Below are 18559 nucleotides of genomic sequence, written 5' to 3'. Positions count from 1 at the left end.
GCACTCAGCAGAAAGAGTTATGTGCTAAGCATCCGAAATGTCCAAGCGCAGCATGATCTTGAAGCTCTAATCCGCGAAGCCCAACATGCTTGCTTTAATGAGCGTACGTTGAAGAAAGAGAGGATCTATCACGACGGAGCTCATCTCATAAGCAAATCAGATGGGATATTCTACTATCTAGACCGAATTTGGCTCCCTAAACGGACCGATTTGCGAAAGATTGTCATGAATGAAGCCCACAAATCTCGGTATTCTATTCATCCTGGTGCTGACAAAATGTATCAGGACCTTCGATACAAGTACTGGTGGCCGGGCATGAAGCGGGATATCGCCCTCTACGTTGGAAGTTGTTTAACTTGTGCAAGAGTGAAAGCTAAACATCAAAGACCTTCTGGCTTACTCGAACAACCGCCGATACCTATATGGAAGTGGGAGAGCATAGCTATGGACTTCATAACGAAGCTCCTGCCCACGCCATCAGGTCACGACAGTATTTGGGTTATAGTCGATCGTCTAACCAAGTCAGCCCACTTTTTGCCAATACGAGAAGACTATAAGGTGGCCAAACTAGCCCAAATCTACACCGACGAGATCATTCGTAATCATGGTACGCCTCGCGACATCATCTCTGACCGTGATGCTCGGTGTACTTCAAGATTGTGGGAAACATTTCAAGCGGCCCTCGGTACGTCGCTAAATCTGAGTACTGCATTCCATCCACAGACCGACGGACAAACCGAAAGAACGATTCGTACTATTGAGGACATGCTCCGTGCGTGTGTTATAGATTTTGGTGGTAGTTGGAGCAAACACCTGCCATTGGTCGAATTCTCGTACAACAATAGCTATCATTCCAGCATTCAGATGGCACCATTCGAGGCTCTATATGGTAGGAGATGTCGTTCGGCTATTGTGTGGCACGAGATCGGTCATTCTCAACTAACCGGTCCCGAGATTCTACAAGAAACGACCGACAAAATCCACCAGATTCGAGAGAACTTGGTGAAAGCTCGGGAAAGACAGAAAAGTTACGCCAATAAAAGACGCAAGCCCCTTAATTTTAAAGTTGGTGACTACGTACTCCTGAAGGTATCCCCTTGGAAGGGTGTAGTCCGATTCGGAAAAAGAGGGAAACTCGCGCCTCGATACGTTGGACCTTTTAGGATTCTGGAAAGAATCGGAAAAGTTGCCTACAGACTCGAATTACTGGAGGAACTGAGTAATGTCCACCCGACTTTCCATGTGTCAAACCTCCGAAAGTGCTTAGCTGATCATGATGCTATCATACCGCTCGACGATCTTCAGGTCAACGAAACTTTGCACTTCGTGGAAAAGCCTGTCGAAATCATGGATCGCCAAACCAAGCAACTCAGGCGCTCTCGCATTCCAATCGTGAAGGTCCGATGGGAAGGCAAAAGAGGCGCAGAGTTCACTTGGGAACTCGAAAGCGACATGAAGGCCAAGTACCCGCAGTTGTTTAGATAGATCTGACGCGTCTAATTGGTAAAATCACACGGTAAAATACAGTTCTCGACCTAATTTCGGGACGAAATTCCCTAAAGGAGGGGAGACTGTAACACCCCGTGTTTCCAAAAGTCAAGGTCAATGAGGGTCAACCCTTTGACTCTGTTAATTGTAATTAGTTTAGTTTATTTTATTTAATTTTGTATTATGTGGAGTAAGTGTTGTTCAATGCTAAATAAACCGAACGTTTAATCGATGCGAATCGGCGATCGATCTTGAAAAGGTAGGAAGTAGCAATGCGATAAAGTTAATCAATCAATAATCAAGCTAATCAAATCAATCATCAAACTCGAGACTCGAACTATGGGATATTGGTATTGTTATACGTGTGTGTGTGCCTTACGTGTTACTTGTGCATGTTTATTTTATGTTGAATATGTGTGGTGAATCAATCAAATCGAATCAAAACTCGAAAGGAAATCAAGCTCAATCGAAACCGAACCCGAATGGTGGAAATTATGATTTTATGTTGAATGTAGTTATTAGGAAGCCCTATCGTACTCAAACCATCGTTCATCGAAATCGAAACATCGAAAACCGTCGAAAAACACTGACAAGGTTGTGCCAATCGAACAGGCTAGCCTGATCGAACAGGCCAGCCGATCGAACGGGCTGTTCGATCGGCCGGCCCATTCGATCAGCAAGCCTGGCCGATCGGACGCGCCTTCTCTCCCACCTTTCCTCTTTTGGAAGCCTATAAATAGGGCTGTCATTGTCTTCATTTCCACTTTTGGAAAGCTCTGACCGACCAGCCCCTTATTCTTCACCTTTCTCCGATTTTCTTGCAATCCGGTAAGTGTTTCACTCTAATCCTTGTACTTTCTTGATCAAAACATGATTCTCTACCTTTCTATCTTTCAAAACTTGGATTTTAACCGTAAAATCACCAAGATCTAGGTGTTCTTGAGTGTTGTCATCATGGTGTTCTTGGTGTTCATCAAGAACTTCATGTTCTTGACTTCATTCAACTATGAAAAAGCTAGATCTAACCGATTTCCACATCAACAAACCAAGATCTGTTGTGGATCTTGATGTTTTCATGGTGGAAAAGATTCAAAGAAGGTTTTCCAACTTTCTTTCAACTCTTTTACACTCAAAACCTTAAAACCGGTAAGAAACGAAGCTTGAACTACTTTACTAATCATATTGCTAATCACATGTTCAAGATTCGGATTCTAACCATGAAGTTAACCGATTTCGGGTTTTGCGTTAAAACGACCGTTCCAACCGTTTAACCGGCCGGGTTTGGGTGATTCCTGTCCGAACCGGTGAAAACAGTAAGAACCCTCGTTCCATGGCTCAACTCGTTGTCAAAACACTTTGAAATCACGATCAAAACAGCCAAGTGTTAGACGATAAGCCGACCAGGCCGGAATGCTGGCCGAACGGCTGGACTGTTCAATCGAACAGCCCAGCCGATCGGACAGAACATTCAATCGGCTGGGCCAGCCGATCGGCTAGCACCAGGCCCCACACTTAACCCATTTAAGAAAGCATAGTATTGAGTGAAGTGATGTTCGATCGAACGAGCTGTTCGATTGAATTACTCTTCCAATCATGATATACTATACTTCAACACTTAATCGATTTTTAACTTGTTCGACGCCACAAGTGCCAACTGATCGACTATGCTACTCGATTGGGTGACACTTAGCTGAGAACTGACCATTGGAGTGCTAACCGATCGGTTGGGCTAACCGATCGAACGGGCTGTTCGATCGACCGACCTGAAAGGTAAGATTACTTCAATGTAATTATATGCTGCAACTAAAACCTCAAAAGTTCAAGCCATCATACACAAACACATCCTTCTCACTTAAAGGAAGAAACAATCCACTCGAAACGGTTCAAGCCGATCGAGCCTGCCGGCCGATCGAGCAGACCAACCGATCGGTTGGTGCTGTTCGATCGAACCTGCCGTTCGATCGATCAGGTTGTTCGAATCTCCTATGCTTGTTTCCAATTTCTCGTTACTTATGGTTATACCATCAAACTATTCAGACTAATCCCTTTTTCCAAGCGCTCCCTTAAATCTAACCGAATCGCTGTGAGTATACTCGAACCCTTTTTGCTTTTAGCACTTTTGGGTGTTACATATGTTCAACTATTCAAACACATCAATCACACAACTCAAAACTATCTTATCGATAACCAATCAACGCATGCTATACGTGATCTGATAAGTTGCTTGTTTGTTATGTGTGTACAATGAATGCTGTCTACCTGCCTTAACAATGATAGTACTATAGTCTGGACTCGGCACCCGTTCATTCGAGGGTTGTTAGGGACAAATCAATTTGCGTGTGCGCAGTGGCGACCATGCATTCGAACTGCAGTGGCAGTCAACTCGAAGTCATTGGTATTTAGGGATGGCAATGGGTCGGGTTTGGGACGGGTTTAGGTAATCCCAAACCCAAACCCGGTTAGATAATCCTATCCCAAACCCGTCCCAAAATCCATCGGGTTTCTAGCGGGTAAATACCCATCGGGTATCGGGTAAACCCGCGGGTTTCGGGTAAACCCGTTAATTTAAAAAGATTAGTCGTTGGGTATACTCATCCCAAAACCCATTGGGTATCTATCGGGTAACTACTAACCGGTTACATTTTGTATTGTCATTATAAAAATATATATCAAATAACTATAATGTATACGGAATAGAATACCTATATGTGTAAAAAATGGATATATCATATATATACATATTTAATAATATAAAATAAATTATATCGGATATATAATCGGGTAAACGGGTACACTTTATCGGGTAATTGGGTCGGGTAAATGGGTATATCCCTAAATCCCAAACCCGTCCCAAACCCGCTAAAAAAATAAAACTTATTCCCAAACCCGTCCCAAACCCGATTAACCGACCCCAAACCCGTCCCAAATATGCCGGGTTTCGGGTTTACCCAGCGGGTTCGGGTTTGATTGCCATCCCTATTGGTATTGATAGATTCATGTCGAATAGCGAACATGCTGCATTATATTACGTGAACATGCTGGTTATTCGTAAACCAATTTCAAAATCTATATATTATATCAAACTTGTGTACTCACCTTTACATTATATGTATTGACTTTATTTTAACGTATGTGACAGGTGCTTAGGATGTCTGATTGCTAGCTATGTGGAGTTCAAGACTTAGGGGGAAGTCTAGAAACCAAAAAGACAATTTATGTTTTGTTTATTTGAAATCTGAGTTGTCGAAACAGTGCTACTTGTTTAGTTGTTTTCTGTAATAATTAATTTGAATATTTGGGATACGGTATGGGACGTATCTTTAACTAAATATTATAAATAGTTGTTGTGGAAACTTCTGAACAATCTGTTTCGCTCAGTGCCATGCCCCGATGATTCCGCCATCGGTTGGGGTGTGACAAGTAACTTTCTAATAACTTTTTGACTCTTTCAGTTTCGATTCTTTGTGACTCCAGCTTTAATTCCAGCTCAGCACACTTCTTTATGTGAAAATTGACATCATCAAGTTGTCTTAAATAAGCTCTTTTCAATGTATTCACTGCCACAGCTTGTTCACCATTTGAATCAGTGTACTTGTTTATCTCCTTGTTCATTGTATCATATGATTCCTTTAATCTATTTATGTTGTGCAGCAGCTCATTGTTCTGCTTGATTAAAGAATCATAGTTCATGCACTTTTCAGGAACTTTGATCGGTTCTGCATCAACTTTGACTTCAAATTCAGGAACATATTTGACTGTTCTATTTGATCGTAAAAATTCAGCTCTTCTCTTTTGCTCAGCTTATGCTTTAGCTTTTAATCTCTCCTCTTCTTCTTCCTCTTCCTCAATCTGTCTCTGTCTTTCTTCAGCAGCTTCCATGACTTTTCTGCATTTTTGTGCCCATTTCAGATCGTAAGCATTTGCGATGAAAGCTTTAGCATTTGTCGTGTCTTTGGACATTTCTTTGGCCATGAATTCTTGGTCCAGGCAAAAATTGTCCCAAGTGAAACCTTCAGCCAATTTTTCATCTTCTTGATACGCCAAACACACGTTGCTTTCCATCTGAATATACTTATCCCAACTGAGTCCACCATCTTTTCCTTGGTTGACCAAACAAGCTCTCTTTGAATCTTCAATCACATTTCTACCATGTGCAGTTTGAGCTTGATGCGGTGCTTGCTGCTGTTGAGCCACTTGATGGTAAATTGCCTTCTTGTAGTAGTCATTGCTGTTGTTGAAGGGATTCTGAGCTCCACTTGCTTCGCGATTTGTACACTCCCTCTTGAAGTGTCCTTTCTCCCTGCAACGAAAACAAGTGACTTTAGATTTGTCAAAACCTAAAGTAGAAATGTTAGATTCTCTAAGATCATTTATTCCTGTTATGTACTTAAATTTCTCAGCTCTCCTCAACACATTGGCCAGACACCACTTAATATCCATCGGTTCCATTTCTTCGGCGTCAATTTGATCGTAATCCTCTTTTGTGAGCATTGGATTCCCGATCTTTCCGGCCACAAAACTATTGTAGGATTCCAAAACCATCCCCAATAAAGACATGTGGTTTTTGGAAACTTCCTCAGAATAATCTTGATCATTTTCCAGCTTTAAGGAAATATTGCATTGAAGAACTTTCCCATTCTTTGTTGTAGATATATTTGGATCAAAAGATGGAAACGATGAAAAACTTGTGTTGCTGCTTGATCCCTGGGATTTCTTTTCTAAAGATTCTTTCACACTGTAAGCAGTTTCAACCTTAGGAGATAAATTTGTTGTTCCAGTAACACCACTCTTGAAATACAAGCTGATGTCCTGCTCTCTGTCATAGTTCTTCATCCTGACAATCTTTCGCTGCTCCATTTCTTGAGCTTCCAGGTGTTTGATGAAATCTCCCAGTTTCATCTTTTTATAATCTTTTCTGTTGGATCACAGCATCATCAGAAAAGTTTCCCAGATTTCATGAGGTAACGCATCTGCAAGTTTTTCAATCAATTCATCAGTATCCTTTTTAATACCAAGTTTCGACATATTTCTCACCAAGTTACAATATCTCTTGATAATTTGCTTGGTGTTCTCAGATTTCAAACCACGAAACAGATCAAATTCCTTCTTCATGAGCGACATTTTGTTTTTTTAGCATATCATCGCTTCCTACAAATTTTGCTTCTAATTTTGTCCAAATTGAATAAGCAGTTCCATCATGTTGAAGCAGTATCAAAATGTTCTCTTTGATCGCTTGCTGAAGCAGACTTACCATCAGTTTCTCATCTCTATACTTCTTTTTATCTTCAGTACTCATTTCTCTAATTGTTTGCTGAGTACCATTTGTTGTGGGTCTAACATATGGTTCTTCAGTATGTTCCCACGCATCCAAATGATAAGCTTCAACCCAGTTTCCAAACCGTTCAGACCATGCATAGTAATCATCAATATCCATAAGCTTAGGCGGTTTCTGAGACGTTCCGGTTTCATTTTCAAGCAAGGCACTCTGGGTAATGTTCATTGGACTAGCAAAAGCATTGTAAAATTCGTTGTCCATTGTTCAAATTGTCACACGATTCAAATATCCAAAAGTTCACAAATTTCCAAGTTTAGGCAAAATCAGATTTGGAGCAGAATTAACCAAGTATTGTTCGAGCGAAATCACTTGTGTACCCTTGGAGCGAAATTAGATGTAAAGTTCACTTGGAGCGAAATCAAGTTCGAATTTTGGAGCGAAATCCCGATTTGTGATTTTGGAGCGAAATCAGCCTCAATCTTTGGAGCGAAATCAAAAATAAACTGTGATTTCGAGCGAAATCAAGAACAAAGTATTGCTGACGTCATCATGTGCACGAATAGTTTCAGGCGAAATCACGTAAAACTCAGTTTTTAATTCGATTTTAGCTATGAAACTTTTAAGGGTTTATCAATACATGTTTGCGAATAATCTGTGAAAATTTAAGCCAATTTTACCATGAAAAATTTTTTAAAATTTGAAGAAGGTGAAGAAAATCAGAAGAAACACAGCTGAAATGGCAAGAACTCTTCCTCCTGAGCTCTGATACCACTTGTAGGACCGAATTTGGATCCGAACGAGTCGGTCAGAAGGTTCTTTAGCCAAAAAAAGAGGCGGAAACAAATGTTTTGGTGCTATAACAGCTGTGTTCACTTAATCTGTTGTTTATATTGATAATCTGAACGATTACAAGCCTGACAACACTTCGGCAGCACTTCGTGGCTCACCGGAAGACAATGACCTAGAAACTATATTCTGATTTCGCTCCTAGACACACCTATATATAGGTGATATGATTTCGTTCCAAACAACAATGTCACTATGAGCGAAATCATCCCAAACACTTTCGAGCGAAATCAGCTGTTTGATATCTCGGGCGAAATCACTTCCTAATACATGTTCTTGCATTTCGTGCCCTGAACTAATCTATTCGATACAAGACTCGATACAAGACGTAGGCGACAGACGGATGCACCAACAAACTCCCCCTCGGATGTTGACGGAGTCTTCAGTGTCGAGTCTTCGGTTGTCGATCCTTCAGTCTTTATCAGTCTTCGATCTTCTCTCCGAAGTGTTCTTCATTGTAAGCATCTTCAAATTTTATCATCTACCAACTCCTCTCTTCTCGGATGTTGGCTCTTCAAACTTCTTTCAGAATCAGAATCTGGCACTTTGTTATTCAGACTCCCCCTCTCAATCTGCTAGGATCGTTGTCTGAAATCACCGATTCAAGACCGTTGCCTGACTCTTATCCTGCAAAGATCTCTACCCAACACATAAGTTTCTCAGAGTTTAACTAAATGGATGGTTAAGATAACTTTTTAGCCTTTCTAGCCAAATAAACTTTCTATTGTATCTCCACCCTTATAATAAATAGTATAATAACGATGTTAGAAACTTACTAGTTAAGATAATAGACGTATAAGTGCATGTAGTTAAATACTTGATTAGGATCAAATACAAAGGCTTCTAATTGTAAGAAGGGTACAAATGCTCCTAAAAACCCATTACACACAAAAAAAAAAAAAAAAAAAAAAAAAAAAACCTTAAACATCACTACCACCCAAAAACCTAAACCCCCACCCACCCCCTCCCCCATCACCCATCCAATTTTTTTTAGTTTTTTTTTTTTTTTTGCCGAGGGGTGGGGGTGGGGGTTTAGGTTTTTGGGTGGTGGTGGGGTGGGTGTTTAGTTTTTTTTTAGGTTTTTTTTTTTTTTGAGGGGGGGGGGGGGGAGGGGGGGGGAGGGGTTAGGTTTTTTTTAGGTTTTTGGGGGGTGTGGGGGGTGGGTGGTTTAGGTTTTTGGGTGGTGGTGGGGTGGGGGGTTTAGGTTTTTGGGTTGGGTGGGGTGGGGGTTTAGGTTATAGGTGGTGATGTAGTGGGTTTAATTTTAGGTTATTGGACACTTGTCACTTTATAAATCCTTCTTACACTTCTTACAATTAGGAGCCTTTGTAGAATAACTTGACCCGTTAAATACTTTATGTTTCAAGTCGTTCTTAGTGACTTTTTTGGGGTAACGACCACCCAAACGAGTAATTTTATAAACATGTAAGAACATAACTATGATACAAATAATTACAACTATGATTATATAAAATCAAAAGCAAATTTTAATACCATCTAAGTTGTTTAATCAATTCTATGCGATACATAATCCAAAAGATAAATTTTTCTTCTGTCCCCATTTTGTCTTGATTAAAACACAAAACCAATCGACACCGAAACGCTTTTCTTTGGTCTGTCTTGGCGCAAAGGCCTGGTTTTGCTTCAAAGATAGATGCTGATGTGCTTGGTAGTCCAGCCTTTTCGCCTGCCCGTTTTCATGGCTGACCCACTGGGGTTTAATTGGTTTGCTACATGGATTTGAATTGGGACCGCGTCCCATAGGTTACTTTCAGGTCGTCGGAGGTGATGTTCGCCTGTAACTTTCAGAAGTTCAAAAGGGGGTGTCTTGCTTGACTATTATTTCGGCCATTGATAGTTTGGGGGTGATTGGAAATTATAGGATTTGACTTGGTAAAGCGGGAGGTATATTTTAAGCCTACTGATTGCACCATTAAATAGCTAACAGCCTAATATAATAGAGTTGCGCTAAACATCTATTTTTATCCCTACTAAATCAAATACGTCATCTGATGCGTTCAGCATACGGCGATATGTTTAGCCTCACTCGAACGCCCAAATAGGACGATAAACGTGTAGGCTTCGTATTTTCAAAATGATCTGCAAACTCAAACTGGATACAAGACAACAGTTTACAACGTAGTCGCCCTTCAAAAGAAGAGAACATTGAAAACAAATAACGTAATTCAACATTACCATCAAACAAAACTCAAAACTTTAGGTACTACACCCCATGTTGGTAACCAAATGGTCAATGACACATGGCACGGAACCTCCTACATTCTATCTTCTCTCCTCCTTGGTGCACAGGTGATGATTTCATCGACTCTCAGAATCATTTCTGCAGCTTCGGTTGCAGAGAGCAATACAGCCTGCTTCACCTTAAACGCCTCTGATATTCCAAGCTCCGACATATCTCCAACCTGTAACCATACATACTTGAACATTACTACTTTATATCTTCAGGGATGTGTACGGAATTCTATTATAAAACTTAATAAATTCATATACGACAGTTTATATCACTTACAGTGCCGGTAATCACATCAATTCCTGCATTGCTATCCTCTTTGTGGTGCTCAGCACGAAGTTGAGCTACTAACTCAGCGCTGTCTAAACCGGCATTGTCAGCAATAGTTGTTGGAATTGCGATGAGGGCACGTGAGAAAGCTTCAATGGCATGAGATTTTTTGCCAGGGGTCTTTCGTGCCAGCTCATCCACTGCCTTTGCCATCACCATCTCAGGCCATCCACCTCCTAAGAGAACCCTACTGTCGTTTACTGTCTGAGACAGTACACACAAAGCATCATGCAAGGATCTTTCTGCTTCATCAAGAACATGGAAGCTGCAACAAAAAATAATGTGAAAAGTGAAACATCAATTCACTAAAAGGATCAGTGGCGGCTATGATGGTGTGCGGGAAGAACCTCCGCACAAGGCCCGAGATTTCGAGGGGCACGCTATTTAAAAAAGAATCGATATATATATATATATATATATATGTTATTTTTTTATATAGTAAACACATACCAATTCCAATATACGCCCATTTACACATCATTTTTATGGTTTAGAATTTACCACACTTGGAATTAGGTTTATTGAGCCCAATACTAATTTGATTATTTTTAAATAATAATAATAATAATAATAAAACATTACAGAAGGGCACATTTTTCGAGCTCGAACAGGGCACGTGAATTCTCAGAGACGTCTCTGAAAAAGATTAATAGATATCAAAATAAATTATGGCATACCTTGCTCCTCTCAAAACAATGGTACATGCCTGACCCATTTCAACACCCGAAAAGTGGATCAATTTATCCTCACCAATCATAATCTCCTCGATGAGTTTACAGTGCCCAAGTTTAACCGATTCTGGATTATCAAAGGTTGATGCTATTTCTCCACCAGTAACTAAAGCAAGGCGCTCAATACCCTCAAAATCAGCATGCTCAATTGCAAGAATGCCAGCATCAGCAAACAATTCTTCAGGGAAATTGTAGATTAACTGTCTGTTAACAAAACAATTAATCCCATGACCAATTATCTTTTGCACTTTTTCTCTCATTTTTTCTTTTTCTGCTCCTTCAATCTGAGCAACTTTAGCCATTGAATCTACCCGAACACGTGCTCCGTAGATTTTTACTTTATCGGTGTCCATTGCTGTATTTGCGACCAAAATGTTTGCATTTTCTATACGTTTTGGTTGCCCAAGGCCAATCTTTTTGTCTAAAATAAATCTGCATAAAATGTAAAATAATAATCAATAATCGTAAAATAAGAGAATAAGATTAAGGTTATTTAACCTACCCCTCATCCAGAAACGAATCCTTAAGTGAGCCTCCAGCTTTCTTGATAATTTGAATGGACTCCAAGTTTGTGCTCCCCTAACATATTAAAAAAATTATCAGAAACTACTAATAACGATTTTTAGAAGAAAAAAAAAAGATGGCATCAACAAATGTAATGACGTAAACTTTGGCTTCTTTTAAGTCACAAAAATATTTGTCCACTTTTTATAGTCGTTAACGAGCTGAATGTTCAGCGAACAGTTCGTGAACCGTTAGGCGGGAAGTTCGTTTATGTTCGTTCGTTTAATAAATGAACAAACACGAACAAGAAATTGCGTTCGGTAAGTTAAATAAACGAACATGAACAGAAGCTGCGTTCGTTTATGTTCGTGAACGTTTAGTAATGTGTTCATTATTGTTCACTCGTTTAAGTTCATTTTCATTAAGGAATGGACGTGTTCATAACGGTTCACGAACGCTTACCGAACTGGATTACTTGTTCGTGTTTGGTTTTTAAGGAAATGAACATGTTCATGAACACTTACCGAACGCAAACAAATGTTCATGAACATAAATAAACACAAACGAACATTATATATTCATTTTAAATAAAATCTGCATTTTTCATCAGAAATATCAGATTACGAAGAATCCACCAACTGAAATTGAAATGGTCAAATGAGAGATGTTGGCAGAGGCGTATGGTAACTATGGTTTCAATTTTTTTTAAAACGAAAACCAATAAAATAAGGATATAACATAAAAAAAAACCTTTAAATGAACAGACAGACACAACCCTAGTCGTTAAGTTATAGCCAAAAACTCACTTTTAGCCTCATAACAGCATCAACAGCTAATTTTGCAAAATGTTCCTTATCCTGTGAAAGAATTTTTGAACTCAAAGTGGTCTTAGCGATCCTCATCAAATCTAACCTGAATTTCTCTGCATGAATAAAAAAATAATATCAGCATCGTAAATATGCCTGGAATACAGTAATGGTACTGACCCAGTGACCCCTGTTTTTTGAGCCACTAACTTTAAAATGAAAATTAATATGTTCAAAATTGTAAGTACTTGAAGTGATCAAAATATAAAACTATAAATGCACAATCACGATAAGAAATGGTTAATTGGTATAACCGAGGTCATCAATAGTTCAATACAACCTGCATCATCTTTATTATCATTGACCCTATCCAGCAATGCTTTACGAGCACAGTCAGCAGCCATACGAAAACCTGAAAAAAAAGATCAGGCATTTTACCATAAACGCACACGATTAGGTGTTAAAACCAAGGTTGGAGAACTCGCTAGTCAGCCAGAGAGGTGGGGACTAGCGACTACTCGGGATTAATCGGATCAGGTCTTTTATATGTAATTTTAGTTTTAGGTATACATATACACATTTTTACAGGTAAATATTTTTACTAGCTAGGTTTTAACTTTTACTCAACTCATTTTTACAGGTAAATATTTTAAGCAACTAGGTTTTAACTTTTGCTCAACTCATTTTTGAAGTATACAAGATTGATTGTTGGAATTCACATGGTTTGGTTGGAAACTGGCCAGAATTTAGAGGTTTTGGCCAGAATATACAGGTTTTTTGCAGGAATCTGGCTGGAATTGCCGATTTTTGGTTGGCCGACTAGGCGACTAGCAATTAATGCACTGATTAACGAAAAAATTACTCAGTTACTGGCCGACTAGCGATTAATCGCCGACTAGTCGCGATTTTTACAACACTCGTTAAATCTAATGAGAAAACTAAACACAGCATACAAAGAGAAGAACAAAAAATAAAACCTGAAATTATAGTCATTGGATGAATTTTTGATCCTACTAACTTTTCCGCTTCTCTTAAAAGTTCACCAGCCAAAACTACCACTGATGTAGTCCCGTCACCCACTTCATCGTCTTGCACTTTTGAGATGTCTAATTTATAAATTAAGAAACTTGACAAACTTGGTGATTATATTAGATATTAACCTCATGTCTTTTTTTTTTCTTACCACGTATTAAGTTGAAAATGATTCTAAAAGTGGTGGCTAATGTTAATATGATAAATATGAAACACTAAAAGCTACTACAATTCAAAGGATACCAATAAGAACTTTAGCAGCAGGGTTGTCAATATGAAGGGACTTTAGGATTGTCGCACCATCATTAGTGACAGTGACACTGTGTCCTCTACCTGTAGACTGTAATATTTTATCCTGCAAATAAGATATAATTGAAGATAATTAATTAGACAAATATGCTGATCGAAATCTATAAACTGAATCGCGAATGTGACCCAAAAACAGACCATTCCTTTAGGGCCTAATGTTGTTTTGACCAAGTCAGCTATTGCCATGGCTCCAACAAAGGATGCCTGAAATTTGAAGATAATTTGCATCCAATAAATCAATAATGATTATTTGCAGCTAAGAAAATGTTATGATAAATTACAAACGTCTCAGAAGGCTCACCATACGGGCTCGTTCACCCTTTTCTTCAGTAGCTTCATCTTTAAAAAGTTTTTCAACCTGAGATACAAATCAAAAGTAAAACGGGCAGGGTGACAAAATAAAAATTTAACAATAAACTTATTGTTGCTGCAACACTTATCAGGGTAACACTGTAACATACCGCCATTATAAGTCAGCAGATAGATGGAATGCAGCAGCGTTGAAGATTATTGTGATCTGAACAAGAAAGAGGTCAAGTATCTACTAATATACAAAAGTAGGAAATCAAATATTTTGTGATAGAAACTGTTTCCTTTTAGTTCCTTTCAACAATTACTAATCCAGTTAAACACAACCCATTACTCAACTATATCTTAGCTAAGCTTCAGTTTAAGAGTTAAGACTTTGGTTCAAACATCTAACTGTTTTTCAACTAACTCACAAAGAGAGAAAATGCCCACATGTCAAACAAACAATGATGATGGACAACAAGATTAGGTTTTCAAGATTCTTATTTCTAGAGTTCTGTATACAAACAAAAACAAACGTACCCTGTAAAACTCATAGTTATTAAAGGCACTAGGCGCACTCAAGGCGCATAGGCCTCGCCTGAGGCCTAGGCACAAAGCGCAAAAAAAGCAAGGGCTTAAGAAAAATAAAGCGCATAATGAAAAAAAAATCCATATATAAGTTTGCAAGTTTATTGTGCATCATCAGTTGTACATTGGAGCTTTGGGAGTTTTTCAAAAAACAAACTTGATTTTTTTTACTTTAACCCAAAGGTTTTTACCTTTCTCAATTTTAACCCTACATAATTTGTTTTTTAACTTTAACCCAAAACTTTTCATTATTTGCAATTTAACTTCGCAACTTTTGTCACTTATACTTTTCATCTTTCGCAAATTTTCGTTTTACGTATAGTTCTAAATTTTTTTGAGTTAATACGACGCAACGTGCATGTGTGGTTCAACGTTTTTACCTCTAGTTTCCATGTTTGACAGGTTCGTCGCAACACGTATACCTTAGGTCGAGTCAGTGTTGGTGGTCGATGACGGTTGTGTGACATTAGTACTATTCGACAACGTTTTACGCCTCGCAGCAACGCGGGGTGTGCTTTGGGGTTTTTCAAAGACAAAATAGTTATGCATATGGTTGTCGTAACGTTGGCTTTGGGGGTTTTCCAAACAAAATGATTTTTTTTCACTTTTCACCCAAAAGTATTTCATTAATTACTTTTAACCCAAAACTATTTGTTTTATTACTTCTAACCCAAAACTTTTTATCTTTTGCAATCTATCCTCATAACTTTTTTTACTTTCAACTTGGTTTTTTAAAGTTTTCATTTTCCGCTAATTTTTCGCTTTATGCTTGGTTCTAAATTTTGTGACTTAACACATCGCAACGTGCGTCTTTGGTTTAACGTTTTTACGTTTCGTTCTAATTTTGCGAGTTAACACGACGCAACGTGCGTGTGTGAGTGAACGTTTTTACATCGTATATTTTTTCCCGTTTGACAAGTTTAACATAACATGCGGGTCCTAGATCGACTTAGTTATAACTAAAGATTCCCTGCCGCATTGCAGCAAATCGCAATCCTAGTTAAAATTTAAAAATATATTATGTATTAGAAAAAATATACTATTCTTTAAATAAAATAAACAAAATCTATTATATAACACTTTATATCATTTATTTAGTACCAAAAGTTCTAAAATATTAGTGTATTAGTGTAGAAAAGTAGTTTTCCTTAGATAAAAGTACGGATCTGGCTAGAATCTTGCCGGAATTTAGAAAATTTGGCCGGAAACTCTCCGGAATCTAGAAATCTTGCCGGAATGTGCACCTGAACCATCACCTGGAGAATTAAAGGGCAATTTCCTCGACTTAAGGCGCATATGCCTCGCCTGAAAATGGGCCTAAGCGCACGAGGCGATGGCTTTTAACAACTATGGTAAAACTTTTCTTTTTCGACGTAATAGCTATATAGACGTACTAATATTGATAGTTGTACACTAGGCGAGCAATGAGCATAAAGTGGTGAGTAAACTACCATTAGCATTAACTTCTAAAGTTTCCGTATGCTCACATAATTTAGATTCCAATGCCATTCATGTGTATAAATATTTATTAATTTCTTTACAGTATCAGAATTATAAAACTTTCAAGTACTGATGGACCTTACATAACCTTTAAAATTTCACCATAATTAAACAGACATTTCATAACGTCCTTAAATCCTTTGTAAAATTTTAGTCAAAAAACAAAACTAACTAACTAATTCTAACTTATAAGCTATTATTCAAATAAAAATTAAAATAAACATGTTTTGAGTGACTTTTAACTTAATTATCAGTCTCAAACAACTAGATATGAATAAACAGTAAACAATTAAATGTTTTAATGCTTCCAAGCCAAACAGTGAGATCTGAACATGTAAAACAAACTATTATTGTGACTCCACACGTAAATTACTCATTTCTAATGTCAGATCGATGCACAATTTCTTCATTAACGGATTACAGTAACCGGTTTTACAAGCTATCTCAGTTAACAAGTTTCAGTTTTATTATACAAACGTATAACACAACGCACGATTATAGGAGTACCTTAGATCGAAATGAAGTTCCGATCGCAGCGAAGCAGTCTGAGCCGGTACGGTGGTTCGTCGGCGGCGGGAGTGTTCGGAAGTTGGTTTCGCCGGCGAGAGAATGTGGTACGAAGCAGAGTGTGTATATGAGTTTTAGGGTTTGAAAACTTCGGTTTGGAGGGGTGTTTTTGTGGCCCACACCGGAAAAAGAAAAGTTCGGTGTTTGGCTTGGCTTTTCAAAATGGGTTTTCTAATGGCACATCCCAGTCACACTTTTTCAATTCAATGCGCATCGTCAAGGTTGGAGAACTCGCTAGTCGTTAGTGGGTCGGTAAAGTAGAGACTAGCAACTACTCGGGATTAATTGGATCAGACTTTTTATGTATATTTTTAAGTTTTTATAGATATATACTTATATTTTTTGGTAGAGGATCCTGTAAAAAGTCCAACTTTTGTGAGAAGTGTGAGAAATAATTTGGGAATGACAAGTGTCCCTTATCTTAATTAATTCAAAAGGATATATTAGTAATTGTCCTTGCTTATCAATTAATTGATTTCCAAAGATAACTGCCAAAAATATCACGCGATATATTAGGGATGTGATTCGAATTCGATTTGTTCTATACATTTAATTGTTTACGGTAAGTTCTTGTTGTAGTGTTATATTCCCCAGTCAATAGTGTTATATTATGTGCAGGTATCTTTAATCTCCTTTTCATAGTGTTTTATCCCCATCAATAGTGTTTTATTCTGTATAGTGTTTTACAGTAAACAGATAGTGTTATATCTTTCTATAGTTTTTTATCATGTAATATACTGTTCCTTTTCATAGTGTTTTATCCTCATCAATAGTGTTTTATTATGTATAGTGTCTTACAGTAAACAGATAGTATTATATCTTCCTATAGTGTTTTATCATGTAATATATGGTTCCTTTTCATAGTGTTTTATCCCCCATCAACAGTGTTTTATTTATGTATAGTGTCTTATAGTAAATATATAGTGTTATATCTTCCTATAGTGTTTTATCATGTAATATACTATTCTTTATAGTGTTATAAAAAGTTGTTGTGAAGGAAATCGAATAATTTATTTCAGTACGAGAAATTCGCTGATTTTTAGGAGATTGGTGGGGGTTTTGAAACAGTTACCATAAATTCGCTAATTTATAGGAGTTTGATGGGGATTTTGAAACGGTGGTCATATTTGAAATGTTGGAAAAGTCATTATTGCCCTTCAATTTTACATAAAGTCTTTCTAATTAAAACACAATTTACATTTTATACCCTATTGATCTCAACCATTGGATCAAATATCCAATGGTTTAAAACACTTCTTACCCTTCTCACATTTTAAACATTTTTTACCATATCCCTACCCTATATTTTTACACATAATTTTTTTTAAGTGGACAAGTTTTGATCGGAATCTGGGAGGTTTTGGCCGGAATATGTGTTTTATTCCGATTTTTTCTGATTTTTTTTTGTTTTTTCCCGATTTTTCCCGACTGACTAGTCGCGATTAGGGCCGATTAGGGCCGACTAGGCCGACTAGCGATTTTTTTACTGATTAGCTAAAAATTACTCAGTTGATGGGCGACTTGTGACTAGTCGGCGATTAATCGCCGGCTAGTTGCGATTTTTGCAACCATGCGCATCGTATAGGCCTATACGATGCGTATTGAATTAAAGTAAAAAAACATAGCAGACTGACAGGTGCAGGTTATGTCTGGCGGCAGGCCTAATACGCATCGTATAGGCCTATACGATGCGTATCAGGCCGCTTTTTTTTAATTTATTTTTTGTTGTGTTGTGTCAGATGCGAACCCGAGAAACGAAAAGGATTTCGAGCAGTTTGTCGATGATATGATTGATAAAGATCTTGACACGATTATTTCCATTTTCAAGTATTATTAAAACCATTCAAGCCAACCAGTCTACAATGTGTTCATTTGTTTAGAATGAATGGGTGGAGAGAGCGTTGGAAGAGGTGGGAAGACATTGGACCATGTCTGCGTGGGGAAGAGGATGCGCAAAGGTTTGAAGACTTTTTTAATGAAATGTCTTCTAAAAAACGAACGGTCTGTAGAGCTAAGTGTCTGCGCGTGGTCTGCGTGCCGC

At 38.1% G+C, this 18559-nt stretch overlaps 1 protein-coding gene across 1 annotated transcript; it reads right to left on the bottom strand.

Moving 5' to 3' along the window:
* Positions 1 to 9671: 9671 nt before the first annotated feature.
* LOC110922200 (T-complex protein 1 subunit beta) lies at positions 9672 to 16662 on the bottom strand. The gene is made up of 12 exons (XM_022166514.2): positions 16459 to 16662; positions 14034 to 14089; positions 13874 to 13930; positions 13711 to 13776; positions 13507 to 13618; positions 13209 to 13337; positions 12572 to 12643; positions 12232 to 12347; positions 11424 to 11500; positions 10868 to 11353; positions 10140 to 10455; positions 9672 to 10032 (listed from the first exon to the last, which is right to left on the bottom strand). Exons 2-12 carry the CDS (start codon positions 14037 to 14039, stop codon positions 9886 to 9888), a joined length of 1584 nt encoding a protein of 527 aa, XP_022022206.1. The 5' UTR covers positions 14040 to 14089; positions 16459 to 16662; the 3' UTR covers positions 9672 to 9885.
* Between the last annotated feature and the right edge of the window lie 1897 nt (positions 16663 to 18559).

This window comes from Helianthus annuus, chromosome 2, assembly GCF_002127325.2.
Source record: "Helianthus annuus cultivar XRQ/B chromosome 2, HanXRQr2.0-SUNRISE, whole genome shotgun sequence".
NCBI lineage: Eukaryota > Viridiplantae > Streptophyta > Magnoliopsida > Asterales > Asteraceae > Helianthus > Helianthus annuus.
Note: the sequence above shows the minus strand (reverse complement) of the source record. Positions and strands in the feature narration are given on the sequence as shown.